Raw genomic sequence first — 19191 nt, forward strand, 5'->3', positions numbered from 1 at the left:
GACGGCTCAGATAAAGCAACAGATACTCAAATTTTAGATGATGATATTTATGTACCTTTTCAAATGAAGACCAAAAAACATTTTTTGTGTGCTCTTTTATTCACTAATTGATAATACCTGCCCTGCAGCCCACACACTCTCACATAGGTACGTACACAGATAGACCCCAGGCGGTGCTCAGGCATCCTCCCTTCTTACCCTACTACTTTCGGCTGTTCCCTGTTAGGGGTCGCCACAGTGAAACAACTGTTCGCATGTATACACCAGATGCCCTTCCTGATGCAACCCAAATTGGGATATATATGCACTAATGTAGGCAATTTTAAAGTTGCCAATCAACCAAAGCCTGCCCTTTTTACCCTCTGAACGAACTGATAGGTGCCCTTTTTGCAGGACATTTTTTTCTATCTTTAATTTTATATTTTAGTTTTTATAGAATTTTAATTGTGTTCAGGCTTGCGATATACAGTATGTGCTATGTGGTACTGCCAGAATCTTTTTTTCCTAATATATAATTGTTGCTGAGTGGGGTGACCTTTTTAGCTTGAGCACCTGCCCCTCAAAATACTGTATATGAGCACAGCCCGGCTTTCACATATCTGAACTCGTACCTTCACATGACTTGACAAGGATTTCAGTGGTTATACTTTTATCTTATTTATCATGACAGGACCTCATATGTTAGCTCCCAGTCAGGTGCTTGTACCAGCTGTCCTTTGCTCACAGTTAGCAAGTATCCCTGCGGCAGTGACACCTGCCAGTGTGTGCTGTCTAACCCAACATGATGAAGTTTTTGCAAATAGCTCACTTTATGTAGGCATTGCACATAATTGTACAGAATTTTTCTTTGTATATTTGTATGACTGAAACGCATGTGCATCATACACATGTGAGTTTGCATGTCTTTGTATGTCAATTTGCTGTCTTGTGTGAGCGTGCATGTGTGTGTCCATGTGGCCAATGGTTTTTGTCAGTGAGCCTGCTGAGCAGAGCACTGAGACACTGTACCATCTGCAACCAGGCCGGGAGTCAGGAATCCCACATAGGAACACACATGGATGGGCACCACTCGCCAGCACAGTTCTCACCTACCCAATCACATGCAGACACATGCACTTGCCTATACTCTACATCTAAATGTGAAATTATTATGTGTGCATTTCATGATCTGTCCTTGGCAATTTCTTGTATTTTTTGTAAGAAAGTGACAAAAACTTTGTCATATTTCTTCATTCCTTGTTTTTACGTTAACCCACTAACAATGTGCTATTCATATCTAAACTCAGCTCCTTCATTCTCCTCCTCCATACCCACCTAGGCCCCTTCCTAGAAAAGCAAAAAATGCTCAGGCACTCAAGGAAGTGATTATGCCACTTTTTCTACAGAAATTACTTGCTGACAAGTTTTAGAAACTGACAATTTAACTTGTGACTAATTGAGGCCTCCCAGTGCCACATAAAAGGTACACCTGAGTGCACCTTAATAATGCACAAGTGTATTGTAAATGTCACTCCAATTAAAAAGCCTGCTCATATGTGTAGGAGCAAGGAAGAACATTTTGGCACAGTCACCCTTCTGGACTCAGATGAGGACAAACATGCCAGCACTGCACTGTCAGGCCAGAAATGATAGCACAGATAATGTTTTACATTTCCTGCTCATCAATTTGTTCTCAAAGCTGTAATCTACAACATTAATCTAAAACATAAATCACTTGACAGTACACTTACAAGTGATTTCACAGTCATATATTATGGAGATAAAATCCTATCAAAAATGTTACAAATGCGTGTTTAACGTTTTGTCTGTAACAAGCGATTTGTGTGTGTGTGTGTCATGAGGATCACAAATGCGTGCTGCGCAATCTGCATGTATAAAGCCATTTGTGTGTGTGTGTGTCATGCTGTTCACAAATGCTTGACATTTGCTTTGAGAATAAAGCTAGCTTGGTTTTGAAGGCTCTGACGTTTGTGAACATTTTGCGCACAAACTGACCTTTCCCCTGTAGCTTCACGTTCAGCTCATTCATATGTGTCAGTATGTTATGGAGATAAAATACTATCAAAAATGTTACAAATGCGTGTTTAACATTTTGTCTGGATTTTTGAGAGTGTTTTTCCGCACTCTCAAAAGTCCACAATCCACAAATGCACGGTGCGTTTAAGGACACGTGGAAAACTCGGACATCTGAGTTTCCAAACCTGTTACCCAAGCAAAAGTATTTACACGACACTGTTCCAAATGGACATTACATAAAATAAACAAAAATATCTAATACATAACAGGTTTTAACAGAGAGCATTCCATTTGCCTGCAGTTTGTGGTGCATGTTCTAAATTTTTATATATTGAATATATGCTCCATGGTTTGTCGTGCTATGCTAGATAAGTAGATGGTTCGATACATAGATTCGAAGGAGAGACAACCTGTGACTGTTTTCATGCTAAACTTACTAGCGGTGTGTATCACTAAAACATGTCCCACTGAAAAACAACAACAAACTCCGTCGGGAGGAATATGTGCATCACTAAAATATGCCCTACTGAAAAACTATAAACTCCGCAGGGCGGAACATTAGCGTTAGCGTCATAACTTCTAAATTCTAAATATATAAAAATTTAAAGTTTAAAGTTAAACACGCATTTGTAACATTTTTGATAGGATTTTATCTTCATAATATATGCTCTTTAAGAATCTTATCACCCCTTTTTTTGCTACATATCTTTCCTGAAAAAGTCTTTCCCTGCAACATCACACATAGACAGCTATTTATCAGATTTTAAGTAGCATTGTGTCACTATTAGTTTTTACTGTGAGCATTTTTGGTGTACACAAACATGCAGTTTTGATGCATATTTAACATGATATTTTTATAGCTTGTATGTTTTGCCCATGCCTCCCCATATCTTGGTTACCATGACACTCAATCAAGGAATCAAAGCGACTTTTACACTTCATGGAAAGCCATGACACCCTAAGTGACAGCCTGAAAATATGCACTGTTCAACCATGAGAAGCATTTTGACATCTACAATTGACTGAGGAAAAAATTAATATGTTGGGCACACCTCACAGATAGAAGTGTTCAGCAGTTTTTTCTTTCTTTTTGTTTAATATTGTTAATGGTATAGCTTTTTTTAGTTTTCTGTTGTCACAGAGTACTTGCATCAGCAGTAGCAGCCACAAAATGGACAGAGCGATGGAGATATGTAGTCAAGGTGAAGGGGAGAATGTGGAGTCAGAGACTTCCCTTCAAGTGTGGAGAAACTATTTTGTGTGGAATATCAATGCATTTTTTCATCCTTTCTTCTGTCTGCCTTCTACTTCCTGTCACTCCCGCTGCAACAATCTCCTGTCACCCCATTCGCCATCTCTCTCTTTCTTCATTGTCCAACTCACCGCACTTTTCCTCTCATGCATCCTCACTTGTCACCTGTCATCTTCTTCATCCATTTCTTCTCTCACCCTTCTGTTGTGTTTTCTCTCCTATTTAAGTTCACACCTCAGAAGTTTCTGTTCATCTCCCTTGCCCTCCCTCAGGGATGCTGCTGTAGTGACAGGCAGGATGGATGATGGACACTACCCAGCACCTCTGAGTTCTTCCTTCTCTTTTTTTAAACAGCCCACACAGTTAGTTAGCTGCACAATAATGAATCTCAAACCACTCCAACACATTCAAAAACAAAAAAGGTGTGATTGTGTGGCTCAAAACATTTGGTGAGTCCCCTCCATTAACCATTACATACTGCTGTGATCAAGTCTGTATTCCACAAAGTCTACACAGGAATTGAGCCCAGATGTCACATGGTACTGTACTGCTGAATGCTCTAATGAACATACTGTCCAGTATCAGAAGCTGGGCATTATGGAATTATTCTGGCAACACATTAACATGCTGTATTGTTTAATAATTTCCTTCAGTCTTCAGGAGGGAATAGATGCTTTGATTAACACAAATCTGAATTAATCAGATTTTAATCACTTCACACTGTGTTGCATTCGGTTGTGTCACATACCCTACACTGCTTCTTGCTGACTGTAAAGAACCATAGGTCAAACATAGGGCCTGTGGCAAAAAATGCATACAAAGGAACAATATGCAGTAACTTTGGCACATGGTAAAAAGAAAAATTGGTACCAGAAAATAAATAAATATATTTTTTAAAATGCTGGTCAAACATCACCCACAGAGTTCCCACTCAGTTAAGCATATGTGGAAATTTTTTAAAGACTTGTTGATTAATTTTATCTGTGTATAATATATGGGGCAAGTTTTCACAACATCAGGAGGTCTCTTTCCATTGAGGTTTTTTGCGTTGCAGAGCGAGCCCATTAGTTAACAGAGCGGGGATCTTTTGTTGTAGTTTTCTGGCTGTTGATATGCACTGTGTGTCCTGGAGTTATCTAGCCTCAAAAGCATTCCACACACTCAATCTAAATGGAGGTTCCTGCTGGCTTGTGCTAGCTTGTTATATTCCTAGCAAGTGAAAAGGCTCTCTTAGCATTTTTCACAGAAATGGATGAAACAGCAGTGAAAGACAGGTAAAAGAATGGAATTTGGAAGATAAGTCAAAAAAGACTAAAAATACACCCATTGAAAAACTAACAGTTTACAAGAGAGTGATGAGAGTCACTGAGTTTATGAACAGTGTTTATCCTCAGAAAATCTTTGTCCAAAACAGGTGTTGTGGGAGTGAACATATAATCAATGCCACCATCTGTCAGTATGGTGCTTATTTTAAATAGGAATATTCAAATTTATTTGCATAGGGTCAAATCACAACAAATGTCATCTCAGGACACTTTACAAAGTAAGGGCTAGACCTTACTATTATCACTATTATTATTGAGGAGAGGAGAGTCAAGTTGCCCCCAACAGCCTAGGCCTATGTAGCAGCAGCAGCTGCTGAGCAGTATAAGTAAGGGAAGGCTCAGGGTCACCTGATCCCACACTAACTATACGCTTTCTCAAAAAGGAAAGTCTAATCTTAAAGCTGGAGAGGGTGTCTGCCTCCTGAACTGAGACTGGGAGCTGGTTACATAGGAGAGGAGCTTGATAGCTAAAGGCTCTGCCTACCATTCTACTTCTGTGTACTCTAGGAACCACAAGTAGACCTGCACCCTGTGAACGAAGTGCTCTGTTGGGATGATAAGGCACTATGAGGTCTTTAAGATATGATGGAACCTTGTCATTAAGGGCTTTGTATGTTAGAAGAAGGATTTTAAAATCCCTTCTGGATTTTGCAGGGAGCCACTGGCGAGAAGCTAATATGGGAGAAATATGATCTCTCTTGCTAGTTCCTGTCAGTACTCTGGCTGCAGCATTTTGGTTTAACTGTAGGCTTTTTATGGAATTATTGGGACATCCTGATACTAAAGAGTTACAGTAGTGGACCAGTTTTTCAGCATCACTTTGAGAGAAGATGCTCCTGATTTTTGTGATATTGCGCAGGTGAAAGAAGGCAGTTGTAGAGACTTGGTTTATGTGTAATTTAAAGGACATATCCTGGTCAGAAATGACTCCAAGGTTCCTCACAGCAGTACTGGAGGCCAGAACTACAGTATGTCATCTAGAGTAAGTATATAGTTAGACAGCAGATTTCTAAGGTTTATCAGGCCCAATTACAATAACTTCAGTTTTGTCAGAGTTTAGAAGTAAGAAATTATAAGTCATCCAGGTCTTTATGTCTTTAAGACATGCTTGAAGTTGACCAACTGATCTGATTCATCTGGGTTCATAGATAAATATAACTGAGTATCATCTGCATAGCAATGGAAATTTATTCCATATTTCCTAATAATATTGCATGTATAAAGTGAAGAGAATTGGACCTAACACAGAGCCTTGTGGAACGCCATGACTAACTTCAGTCTGCGTGGAAGATTCATCATTAACATGAACAAATTAGAATCTTTCTGATAAGTAACATTTGAACCAACTTAGTGTGGTTCCTTTAATCCCAATAACATGTTCAAGTCTCTGTAGTAAGATTCTGTGATCAATGGTGTCAAAAGCAGCACTGAGATCTAAGAAGACAAATTTGGAGACAAGTCCTTTGTCTGAGGCTAAGAGGCAATTGTTGGTGACTTTCACCAAATGCAGTTTCTCTACTATGATGGACTCTAAAGCCTGACTGAAAATCATTCTTGTGCATGTGGTCACATAACTGTTTTGCAACAGCTTTTTCAAAGATTTTAAAAATAAAGTGGAGACTGGATATTGGTCAATAATTAACTAGAATGCCTGGGTCAAGAGTAGCCTTTTAGAATGGTGGTGTAATTCCAGCAACCTTAAAAGCCTGTGGAACATAGCCAGTTAATAGTAAAGGCTCTATTCTATTATAAAGCCACGTCCAGTTCTTTCAACAAGAGCCATAGTCAAAACCAGCTTTTTTCATTTAAGGCTGCTAGCTAAGGTCAAGCCATTTTAATCTTGTTCGAATCTAGAAAAAGCTGTTCATGCTTTTATTATGTCGCGCCTGGACTACTGTAACGCTCTGTATGCTGGTTTGTCGCAATCCCTGCTCCAGAAGTTGCAACTAGTCCAAAATGCTGCAGCCCAGCTGCTGTCCAACACTCCCAAATATGCCCACATTACCCCGGTCCTCCGCTCGTTACACTGGCTCCCAGTGCAGTGGAGAGTGCAGTTTAAAGTTTTGTTGTTTGTCTTTAAGGCAATTCACAGACTTGCTCCACATTATATGTCAGACTTCCTGACTGTTTATACCCCGCGTAGAGCTCTGCGATCCTCAGGGCACCTGGCCCTGGTGGTCCCACAGTCTTGTTATAAGAAGTGCAGTGACCGATCTTTCGCTGTCCACGGTGCCAGACTTTGGAATTCTTTGCTGCAGGAGCTCCGCAATAAAACCGAATTATCAATTTTTAAGTCAGTTTTAAAAAACTCACCTTTTTAAGCAGGCCTTTGCACCTGATGTTTAAATGCTTTTTATTTACGTTTTTTATGTACATAAAAAATGGACACACCTACCATGGTGTCACCCATTGGCTTTCTGAAAAGTGGTTTTGACACTCCAACTGATGTTTAAATGCTTTTTATTTCTCCATAGAGACAAAGTTGTGTTATTTTATTTTATTTTGTATAGTTTGTTTTAGATGTTCTTATGTTGGTAATTTTTACTGTACAGCACTTTGTACTCAGACGAGTTGTAAAGTGCTTTATAAATAAAGGTTATTATTATTATTAAGACGTCTTTGAGTAGCTTGGTCAGGATGGGGTCTAAGAGTCAAAGTGCTAAGAGCCTCCTTTTACCTTCCTTGAAGCAGCAGTGCGGTCTCCTCGATGTACAGAGTGAGTCTCTAGCTGAATCGTGGAATCTGGGACTCTGTCAGAAAGCCAAGTCTCGGTGAGAATTAGAGCACAGCATTCTTTGATTTTCCATTGTGCTGTAATCCTAGCCCTTAGCTCATCCAATTTGTTTTCCCGAGACTGTACGTTAGCTAGGAAGAGGCTGGGTAATGGCTTTTATCCTAGCATGGAGTCCCCCGCACTTGCCTCGTTTGCGCCTCTGTCTCCGGGTCGCTCTCCTGATTTCAGCCTGCTCGCTTGTGCCTGGTGCTCCGGGGGCTCCCTGAGGATGATGGTGGTTGTCGTTGTTGTTGTTGTTGTTGCGGGAGTGGACAGTGAGTTGTAGCTCTGGTGGTATGAAACCAGTAAATTTCCAGTGGCTGTGTGAGATGGGGATGTCCAGCAATGCCTGTCTGTTGTATGTAAGCAGTGCATGACATTTGTGCACTGCAGAAAGAGTAAAAAACACACAAAAAAGAAGAAAACGAAAAAAAAAACGGCATTCAAGAGTGGAACGTGCAAGCACGTCTGCCTCGGAGAGCGCCATCTTGCACTTACTTAAAAGACATGTTGATGATTTAGATGAAGCAGTATAGTATAAATGAGATCTTACAGATGATTCTAAAGCCATTGTACTTGATGGAACATCTGTGAGAGTTGTGGGAATGATTTGATGATTTTTTTCTCTAATAGTTGTGATTTTATTTGTAAAGAAGCTCATGAAGTCATTACTGCTGAGATCTAAAGGAATGTTAAGCTCAACAGCACTGTGGCCCTTTGTTAGCCTGGCTACAGTGCTGAAAAGAAACCTGGGGTTGTTCTTATTTTCTTCTATCAGTGATGTATAATATGCAGTTCTGGCACTACAAAGGGCTTTTTTATACATTAAACTATCTTTCCAGGGTAAGAAAAACTTTTCTGACTTAGTGGAGTGCCACCTCCTTTCCAGTTTTTGTGGAGTGGTTTGGACCTCGCTTCGGACATCACTCTAATCAGCCATCATTTCATTCACCTGCCGCTCATTACTTCCCGGTTCTGCTCCCTATATATATGCCCTTCATTCCATTTGCCCCTTGCTGGTTCATTGACGATCTTGTGCTCGCATATGCTCTGTATTTGTTGCCCTGTGTTTGCTCCTGCTTTTGTTACACGTATACTTTGGTTTTCGCCAATTTGTTTTGTCAGTCCGGGCACTCCCCTGGCTCCCTGCGTTTCCTGATCCATTACCTGGCTTGTTCTGCTATGACCTGTCATCGCCTCTCCTGTTACAAGACGCCACCTCTTCGTAATAACGCCTCACCAGAAGCGCCACTCTTAGTAACAGCCCCTCACCAGAAGTAGGCTACTTCAGTGCTACCACCTGCCTTCTCCTCTCCTGATAACAGATGCTACTCTTCATCACTACACCATACCAGAAGTAAGCTACATTGCTACTACTACCTGCCTTCTTTACTCTCCGTGTGTGATGCCATTCTGTGTTCCCACTCTACACCTGAAACAAGCTACTCTGCTGCTACTATCTGCCTTCTACGCTCCTTGTGTGAGACGCCACTCCTTGTCCCTGCTCTGCGCCAGAAACAAGCTTCTCCACTGCAACTCCTATCCTCTGCAGTCATCAAGTGAGACAACATCCTTTGCCCCTGTTAAGATGCCAGCTACAACAACTCCTTACCATCCCCAGACTTTATACTACATCACACCACTTATCAGTTACTCATCTGCTCCCTCCTCTCCTTAGAGAGACCCATACTCCTGCACCCAGTGCTTCCCTCAAGCTAAGTACATTTATTCCTACATCCATGGAGTTTACCTGACTTCAGTCAAGCCGTTCCTGTGCTGAATTATATGTGTCAGTTTAGATTTCCTGTCTTTGGTTCCTTGGCGTCCTGGGGTATTGAGAGCCTGGAGGTTCACCTTCCTCGTGGCCTTCTGAATAGGAGGACTGTGTCATAGGACTTTACCTCTCCCTGCCTCACTCGGTCGTCCTGATTCAGCCTCTCTGTCTTCTCCCGAGTTCCCATATCTCCTCCACCTTCACCTGCCTCCTCTGCCTCTTATCATCTGTTCTCAGTAAAGCTTGTTACTACTTTTCCATCTGGAGTGTCTGCATCTTGGGTCCCCTAGTTCCTGCTCTTTTGTGACAGACATCAACCATAATGGAATTTTTCCCCCCACACAGTGTATAATCCATTAATGCAAATTCAAAAGTTATTAGAAAATGGCCAGACAGAAGAGGGTTTTGGGGGGAAAACTATTAAGTGTTCAGTTTCAATGCCATATGTCAGAACAAGATCAAGGGTGTGATTAAAACAGTGAGTGGGTTTATTTACAGTTTGAGAAAAGCAAATGGAGTCTAATAATGAACTGAATGCACTGTGGAGGCTGACATTGTCAGTATCAACATGAATATTAAAGTCACCCACTATGATTATTTTATCTGTACTGAGAACTAAGTCAGAGTCTGAGAATTCAGTTAAAAACTCTGAATAAGGGGAAGGTGGATGGTAATGACAAATCAAACTGGCTTTTCCAGTTTGGGTGTGAGAGACTCAGAGTGAGGCTTTCAAATGTTGTTTAGGTCTAGGATTGATTAATAGGCTTGAGTCGAAAATTGCTACCACACCTCCACCTCAGCCTGTGCTTCGAGGACCAGCATATAAGGACCAGCTCAGATTGTAGTATTACTATTTCATGTGTCAGTCTTGACCTTTAGCTGCAATTATTCTGGAGTTTGTCTTGTGTAGCCTTTTACTGCTCTTGCTCCCCAACTGTTTCCATTTCTTTGTACATCTTCAGTTATCTCTGCATCACATGTCTGTGATTGTCTTTGTTTATATTTCCATCTTTTACTAAGCTTTTCTCCTTTGTGTGCTCCTTGCAGCAGATGATGGCTGTGGCGGGACACTGCGAGGCCAGAGTGGCGTGATCGCCACTCCCAATTACCCTGCAGAGTACAACAACAATGCTGACTGCACCTGGACTGTGCTGGCCGAGCCAGGAGACACCATTGCCCTGGTTTTCTCTGACTTTCAGTTGGAGGATGACTATGACCTGCTGGAAGTCAGCGGCACTGAGGGCTCTTCACAGTGGTGAGTAGTCAGCTGGCAGCAGCCGGGGAAGTAAGCCGAGCCAGGGACAGGAAGAGAAAAGTAGTTCACGGTTGCACGACATGCCCACAGGCACTTTTCTGGAAGAAGGAATGAGCTGGTTGAAGTATGTTTGGAAGTGTGTGGGCGTTGTGTAGGGCCAGTGGAACTTGGCCAGTTTATTTGGTGTGGACCATAATTGTCTGAGATTATCCCTGGAGATGTGCAGAGGAGGAGGATTTGAATCAAATATCAGGGTTATGGAATGTTCAGTGCTAGTGACATTACCTTTCAAATGAAAACAATAAAAAGGATGAAAAAGTATTTATCTGCTTTATGTCCATAAGCATGGATCATGTTTTAAAGAGTAATTTGAACACTGAATCTTTGTCATACACACTCTCACTCATTCTCTCCATAACTTGGTCTCACACAAGTGCTCACACTCAGCATGAATGATGAACAGGTAGGATAGCTTGGCATCAGTATGGGTCTCTCACCATCTGTGGCAGCTCCTCCTCTCTCTGACGACTCTCTCAGCTCAGGAGGTAATTAGAGAGCTCGATTACCACCACCAGCCATATAGTGTTGTTTTTTACACACACACACACACACACAGTAAGGCCCATATGGGCACAAATGGAGGTGCATGCAAGTTTTCAAATATTCAGCTACACTTCCATACATTTGGGCTGGGTGTCAAAGAACACTTTCTCTGCCACTTTGTTCCTCCCTCCTTCATTTAGCACAAGAGGCTAATATAAGCATGAAAAGTATGCATGGGTTGAATATAGGTGGAAGGATGCTCCTCTTGTCTATCAGGAAAATCCACTGCACTTTCTTTGTCTTGAATGCATTATAAATAGACAATTTAGTTTCAAGATCATATAGTGACAGGCAGGGAGACAGGGCACTGCTGACAGAGGATATAGGTTCCAGAGGAGCAATCATTTTAGAGTGAGGTAGCCTCTGGAATTCTGCCAGTTCACTCAGTAGTTAAGCAAAAACACTTTCAGAAGAACTTGACTGACTCTGAGCATTCTTATAACTAAGAATTGTGCCTTGCAGCCTGATATTAGAAGTCTCTTTGAATTTCAGCTTGGCCAGTTGAGAGTTGATCTCTTCCCAGATTCCTACAGACGGCAGCCTGACTGTGCTTCTTTTGCACATTTTACAATGTCATCAGCTTCTTGTTTCGGACTTTGATATGCTCTTTGTTGTTGTGTGGGGTGCTCAAATCTCTACTGTGTCTATCATTTTTCTGGCTCTTTTTTTTTTTGCCAGGGGCGTCTATGGTGTTGGAACTGTAGCATACACTGTCTCAAAGACAGCAAAATCAGCAGGAGCAAAATGACCTGAAGGGACAGGAGCTACTTGCAGGCAATATAGAGTGCAAGTCACAGTTGATCATGCACACTACAAAGAAAAGACAGCACAAGGGACAGAGGAGACAGTATAGACATGCTGGCTTGTTTGTGTTTCATTTTTTCTAGTCTTGAATTTTACCCTCATAGTCTTGACTGTCTTCTTCCAAACCATGAAAACACCAGCCTGTTTTCAGCACAAAACAACGTTATCTCTTGGGTATCTAAGACTACGTTCACACTGCAGGTCTTAATGCTCAGATCGGATTTTTTGCCGAAATCTGATTTTTTTGCGCTGTTGTTCACACTGTCATTTAAATGCGACTGCCATCTGTCTCATGTAACGGTATACGGCCCTGAAGTGACCCGCATGCGCAGAAGCGCACATGATGTCAGATGCAGCGTACTTTGTTTGCGGAAATAAAAATGGATGTGGCTCGTGATAGCATGTGCGTAGTGATGTACCTGACAATTTGCAATCGAAATAAAGACATAATAATAATAAGAATATCAAGAAGAAGGAGAGCACAAATATTGCTTATGGCCTTTTGTGGAGCAGTGGCTGATCACCACCGGAATCACCATTGTCTGCCATTTTTTTTATTACCCCTCGCCTCCTCCAGCGCAGAATTGTGACGTCTGTCGCATTTCAATGCTATAAAAATTGCATGAAATGCGACCTGGCCGTTCAGACTGAAGTCTCATTGCAAAACATCAGATACGTATCCGATTTAGGACCGCATATGAAAGTGGCCTGGGTCGGATTTGAAAAAATTGGATCTGTGCTGTTCACACTGTCATAAGGAAATCGGATATGGGTCGCATTTGGGCAAAAAGATCGGATTTGAGTCACTTCAGCCTGCAGTGTGAACGTGGTCCAAGTAGCTGGGTATCTATAATTTCAGACTGAGTAGGGAGCAGTAATGCTAGGCAAAGGGGGTGACAGGCTCAAACATAAGAATGAGCAGACATCAGAGAAGTGGAGAGGAGGGCAGGCGCTTTAGAGGTGTGGATGGATATTGAAGTGGAGAACTAAATAGATAGGTGAAGGGAGTTTGACTTCCCAGATGGTAGCTAAGTAGAGAGGTCAAGTGGAGCGCTATGATGGTGCTGACCTAAAGTATACATCCTATCAGTAAATGGCTCAGTGAGCCCTCCAGTCAGTGGGGCTTGATGATTGTGCCCTCTCTCCTTTCACCATATAATTGGGTTGGTTTGTGATTTAATCACTCTGGTTTGTACAGGAATAACATATAGTTAACTTCAAACTGCTGTTCCCTTTAATTGGGAATTAGGCTTTACAATTAACTTAAGAAAATAGAAGTATTGTATAACCATCAGAAATGGCATCTTATCACTGGCACCTTGTATTTTCTTGTTGGTTCTTATCTTGAATCCTTGTTCACTGCACGATATCTATTTTCTGAAGTTAGAAGAAAAGATCAGATCTGATGATATCCTTCTGACCTGACCAAATATCAAGAATGAAAGTGTTTGTGTGCTTTTATGATTTCACAGTTACTGAGTGTATATAGAGCTGGCATCCCATCTTTGCCCACTTAATTGAAACTGTGGGGAGCAATATTGACTGATACCTGACAGGCAGGTTGAGTGATGCAATAGTAGAAGAGAGGCCAGGGATCAGGGTCAAAGTCCCACTTCCCTGACCAATCCAACAGCTCAAATAAAAGAAGGTCAAGTCTGCACGCTCCCTGTTCTTTTGTCACATGTATGTGCATCTCCATGTCTGCATATTTGCTTTGAGAAGAAGAGAGTGAACAGCATCAATCACCCCTTTGAGTATGTGAATCAGATCTTGCTCAGTTACATTCTTGTTTACTGCACCATCCTTGATTGGCAGCCCTGCAGAGTTAGCATTCTGAAAGGCAGCAGGAAAAGGCAGCCTTTAGGACTGACTTCAGAAGCTGAGATATGCATGTGGATTGAATGTGGCAGTGGGAAGGGCTGTTAAAAATGGCAACTGAAGTCCACCTCCACTCGGTATTAGCCTGACAGGACGTCTCTGGCGTTGGTTGCCCAGGGCAACACATTACTCTGCCATTACACTGTTGCCTGCATCCACATTGATTTTCTTCCCCATCACCATCCACTTTGAGGCAATGTAAATACTGTAATGCCTGACCCTCGCCAACTGCCAGATGCTCATTCTCCTGCTTGCTACTAAGTGGAACTCACAGCTATTTGACTTGTAATTTTCTTTGGTGCTCAATTGTTTTGCAAAGCACCATAATACATTTTCATCTACAAGCAGTGCTCCCTCGAGACGCTGAAAGAAACTCTCACAGCACCTTGGATGATGTAAATATAGAATATGAAGTGCCTGAATTTGGAGTTGAAAGCACTCTGAATGTTGATATTAGTCCCTTGGTTCTTCCAAAAAATGTGATTGTGATGGGAAAAAATGCCACATCACAGTTCAGTGATCACACTGTTTTAGGAAATGTTCAAAAACAAAACTTGCCTGTTTTTGTTTTTGATTCTAGTGTCTCTTGCAAAATATAATTCCAATGAGGAGTTTTTTGTTTGTTTTCTTTTGTTTTACACATCTGTTACTGACAAGGCAAAGCTTTGTTGGTAAATGCTTATTTTTTCTTGTTAGGAGATCTGAGAGACCAGTCAGTGTTGATCCCTTCAGGTAGCTTTCTGTCCTTTCGCCTCTGCCTTTTAACCTTGTATCTTATGGAATTGAGGCATTGACATTTAGCAGGCACATGGATTATCCCTGCAGTGCTGATATGTGTCAGCCTATCCCAGCCCATTGACCGAGCACACCTGTGTGTGTGTGTGTGTGTGTGTATGAGTGAGTGAGTGAGAAAAATTGATAGAGTTGCAGGAGAAGAGTACAGAACACTGGATATATATTGATCGACTGGTTGACTCACCCGAGAGTGAGTGAATGGTCTTCTGGACAGCTTTTTAAGTCCAGGGGCTGTTTTCTCTAGTTTCCAATGGGAGTTGCAGCAGTATGAGAAATGTTTGATTTTTGTGGAGGTAAATGCCTCACCTTTTGTTTTTGTGTTTTCAAAGAAACGGGTAAACTTATTTCATGGTTGGGCTCATGGGGTTTTGGTTTGGTGTTACTGCAGATCAAATTCAGTCACAGATTAACTTAGATGATTCTTTTCTAGATTTGTGCACATCGGTGTCAATATACTATAGAATCATGATGGCGTTAATACTTACCCTGGTATTTAAAATGCGATCGTGTGCGTGCCGGCTGCTGTTCACCATAGGGTTAACGCCCTCATCCCATACTGTGTCCCACAAGGACGCCACTGCTATGGAGCGGCTGCCAGTCATGTACTCTCCTTTAAGTATTTCTTCTAATAAAACCGTCGGAGTGATTGAGTGTGTAGCATATCATCTTACCATTTTTTGCTTGGCAGCACAAGAATAGGTGGTGATCCCCCAAGTCCCCTGCTTAAAAACACAATTTATTTTACATTTACACACTAAGGCAGTTATTTTCAGCACATAAATAGAAAATATTGGCAGCAGGAACTTTACATAGATGTGTTTTTAAATGGATACTCTGTGATGGTTGAGTGGGTGTACATTTTTTATTAATTTCTTAAGTGGTGGCCCGTTTCTCAAAGCACAGATTGGTGGAGTAAAGGAAGCGTTTCACTTTGAGGCTTTACAGAGAAGTCACTGCGACATCACTAGTCTGATCACGTCTTGGAGGGTCTGACACTGGTGGTTGTCTCCCTCTCACTGTCTCTCTCTGCCTTTCTCAGTCAGTCAGTCAGTCTCTCTCTCTCTCTCTCTCTCTCTCTTTGTTCTCTAGGAGCCATAAAGCATCAGAGTGGATAGTTTTGTGTGATTCTCTAATGACAGTCTGTAGTCTTTATACATTATATGGTCATTAACTGTAAATGGTGCCTTGCCGTCCCTGGTAGGCTAGTGGTTAAGGCGCAGTGCTCTCGCCGCTGCAGCCCAGGTTTGAATCAGGGTTGCGTCAGGAAGGGCATCCGGCGTAAAACATGTGCCAAATGTCAACATGCGAGTCGTCAGTGTGACGATTCGCTGTGGCGACCCCTAAACAGGAAAAGCCGAAATGGTGCCTTCTTCATAAAACACAATCCAAAACCAAAGTAAATTATGGATAATGAATAGTGTGCCCTGAATTCAGTAAAGTTTTCTAGATGCCAGAGTTTGAGATGCAGCCCAAGGTATTGCATGTAGTGCATGTCAGAAGCGTTGCTTTAATTTGTGCATTCACAAACATCAGTTACTGTTGACTCATGTATTTCCCCTAAATTTGCACATCTGTTGTAGTGGGGATGATGTACATATCAAAAGGCCACAACTATGCTTTTTTAAGCTTAATAGTGGGGTAGGCTCATGTGGTGATAAACACTGGTTGAGATGGAAATGTCTCATGGCTTGATGTGAGGGATAGTAATGAAGCCTTGACTCATGTCAAAGACAACCCAAAAAAAACAGCCCCCAGATTGTTCTGTTAGGAGGTTATATATACCAGCATGTCACATCCTCTTATCTCACTGCATCTAGATCCCTCTCTGTTTCTGTCTTCTTCCTCTTTTGTCACAGACTTTATGTACTCATCTGCTGCTCTGCTGTTTTTTTTTTTTTTACCCATTCTTCTTCTTTATTCTGCAGTGTCATCTTAAAACATTGAAAACCATAGTTTGGCTTATCAGTCTGTTTGACTAGTGAATCAATAGCTGTCGTCGTCAGTCTCTCCGCCAAGGTCCGTCAATGTCTTGTCTGTCTGAGTCAGGAATTATTAACAACAGCACTTGGCTGAAGACTCAATCTGCAATGTACCATTGATCAAACCTTCAGTTATGATGAAATTTGCACCACCCATCAAGAAATTCTCCGGTGGAACGTTATCTCCAACACCTAGTGCTGTGTTGCAGATTGGCTCACCCCTGCACTCCACACTTTGTTGCTCACTCTGTCACATAGCTCAGAGCTAAGAGAGGGGTTTTGGAATGCAAAGAGCAAGGGCCAACTCTTACTGTACTCACTTATTCAATTAGCCTTCCAAGCTTGTTTTTGTGTGTATGCAGGTGTGCCGGTGTTTGTCAAGGTGTGGCCTATTGCAGCTATATTGTCTAAATTACACCACTGAAATCCATAAGTGAAGGCATTATATGTCATTAATTGCCATTGATTTATTATATTGAAAACAGCTGGTGCAACTGTTACTAGACAATATTTAGTCTAACCTATGGTATAAACCAGCTCCCCCAAGGCAAGCGGCCTGGGTAGCAATGTGTCTGTGTAAGTATGTTTAGCCATGTGTTCTCTCAACCCCCCGAGCCTAGTGAGAGCAGAGAACATGCAGAGGTAATTGGCCAGATCACTGTGCCCTGACTGGGTGTCTCTTTTGTTGTGTTTGCTAAGGACTGCACCACTGGGATTCAATTTGTCACTTTAACAGTCCCACAGATTTACTAATGGCTTATGATTTGTACACAGAGACATACTGTATTTGATATTATGCACATTGGCACCCTGGGTTTGCAAAATGGATTGGTGCCTTTTGTGAGATGCACTATTTCATTTATTATATCAAAAGATAGAAGGTTCCGGGTTCGGGCCCCACCTGGGACCTTTCTGTGTGGAGTTTGCATGTTCTCCCCATGCTTGCGTGGGTTCTCTCCGGGTACTCCGGCTTCCTCCCACAGTCCAAAGACATGCAGCTTAGGTTGACTGGTGTCTCTAAATTGCCCATAGGAGTGCGTGTGCGTGTGTGTGGTTGTTCGTCTACATGTTAGCCCTGCCTTCGCCCAATTGCCGGCCAGGATTGACTCCCCCCTGGGGCCCCGTTCAGGGACTAAGCGGTAGAAAATGAATGAATGTCAAAAGTGACTATGTTTTTTGTTTTGTTTTTTTGACGTGTTTTCATGGGACAATTTTGGTACTGAAGTAATGTTTATACGTCAGTAGCTTTGCTATAGTACATTTTACATGTATAAATATATAAATACAATATGTGAATAACTCTCTTATCCAGATCTTACCCTTTTAATTCTGCCCTTTAGGACACAGGAGCATGGGGTCTGTTTACTTTCTTTATATAACGGTGTCTTCCTACTTATATCATTTCAACCATAATAGTACGAGAATCTTGTTTCCTGTGTCCTTGATCATCCATCACAAAACAATTCCTATACACCCATACTTATTCTGCAGCTACCACTGATGCTCCATTCCAGAGCTTACTTTGATCCCTTAATTCACTTCCTGGGTCAAATGCCGTAAACCTAAAGAAGGATAATGCTTCAGAAGCTTTTTGTAGGATGTGATCAAAATAGAATAGTGGAAAATGGAAATTGATTTTAAGAGGCTTGCTTGGTCAACATCACAGTTTTCTGCCAGATATTTGTACCTTTAAGCTAGACCTCCCTTAGTCTTTCTTTGAGAATATGATTGGGGTGACAAACAAAGGACTCTGAGGGACGTCACGCCCGTCAATTAATCAGTCACAGTAATTAGCAAAGATAGATAGGGAGGGCGTGGACAGAAAGGAACATATGAAATCATTTGGCTAAAAGCACAGTGCACTCAGTGGTCTGTTGTAGAGGACACTGGGTATGGCAATTAGATTGTTAAATCAGAGCAGTGAGTATAAGTACATACAGTGCTTTAATACCAAGTCACTGCACTGCATCTTATTGTGTAATGATGTGTATGAGTGTACGCAGACACACATGCATGAATTTAACTCCTGAGGTTAAACCTTTCAACTCAGCAGTTAGCTTCTTTTTATAGGGTATGCTAGCTAGGAGTGGCAGTCTGCTGAGGCATGGGCCTGCCTGAGAATCTACTAATTCACTGGCCACTCAGACAGATTCTTTTTTGCTAAGGTCACCTTTCTAAGGCGTACACCAGTGGGGAAAAAATAGAGATATTATGACATGGTGATGATTAATAATAATATTTAATTAATTCTTACATTCATTAGTTTGTTCAACGCATCACTTGAGTTTATTTTATATACACTCACTGGCCACTCACCTGTACAATTGTATGCACTTAAGTGTAACACTTTCACCTTATCTGTTTATGAAGCTAAAATGTTTCAGTTTTTGGTGAAACTGTCATAAATGTATACATTCAATAATATGCTTATAATTGAGGTCATAGTTAGATGTGGGGTTGTATTGGACTATATTATATTCGGAGGTGTTCCGAATATTATACACCACACACACACACACACACACACACACACACACACACACACAACAGCATGCAATACCCACAAAGACAACTTTTCATGATCATCATCCCCTAATAAGCGCTTGATTTTGTGGCCTTCCTACCACTGACATGCACACACAACTCACCTTGGAAACCGGTCTGTGTGTTTTTGCTGTTTGCAGTGGGCATAAAGCAGCATCATACTTTCCTCCTCCAGGTGAGCGCTAGAGAGCAG

At 41.7% G+C, this 19191-nt stretch overlaps 1 protein-coding gene across 3 annotated transcripts in view; it reads left to right on the top strand.

Moving 5' to 3' along the window:
* csmd2 (CUB and Sushi multiple domains 2) overlaps positions 1-19191 on the top strand; it is a 366263-nt gene that overhangs the window by 117413 nt on the left and 229659 nt on the right. The window contains exons 1-2 of one of the 3 annotated variants that reach the window (XM_020624536.1): positions 8738-8925; positions 10188-10395. In XM_020624536.1, coding sequence (XP_020480192.1) covers positions 8772-8925; positions 10188-10395 — 362 coding nt within the window. In that variant the 5' untranslated portion in view covers positions 8738-8771. Of the gene's footprint in view, positions 1-8737; positions 8926-10187; positions 10396-19191 lie in introns of those variants that run through there. The other 2 variants (XM_020624534.1, XM_020624535.1) reach the window with 2 other exon arrangements.

The sequence above is a fragment of the Monopterus albus genome, unplaced genomic scaffold (genome assembly GCF_001952655.1).
Source record: "Monopterus albus unplaced genomic scaffold, M_albus_1.0 scaffold329.1, whole genome shotgun sequence".
In the NCBI taxonomy this organism is placed as follows: Eukaryota; Metazoa; Chordata; class Actinopteri; order Synbranchiformes; family Synbranchidae; genus Monopterus; species Monopterus albus.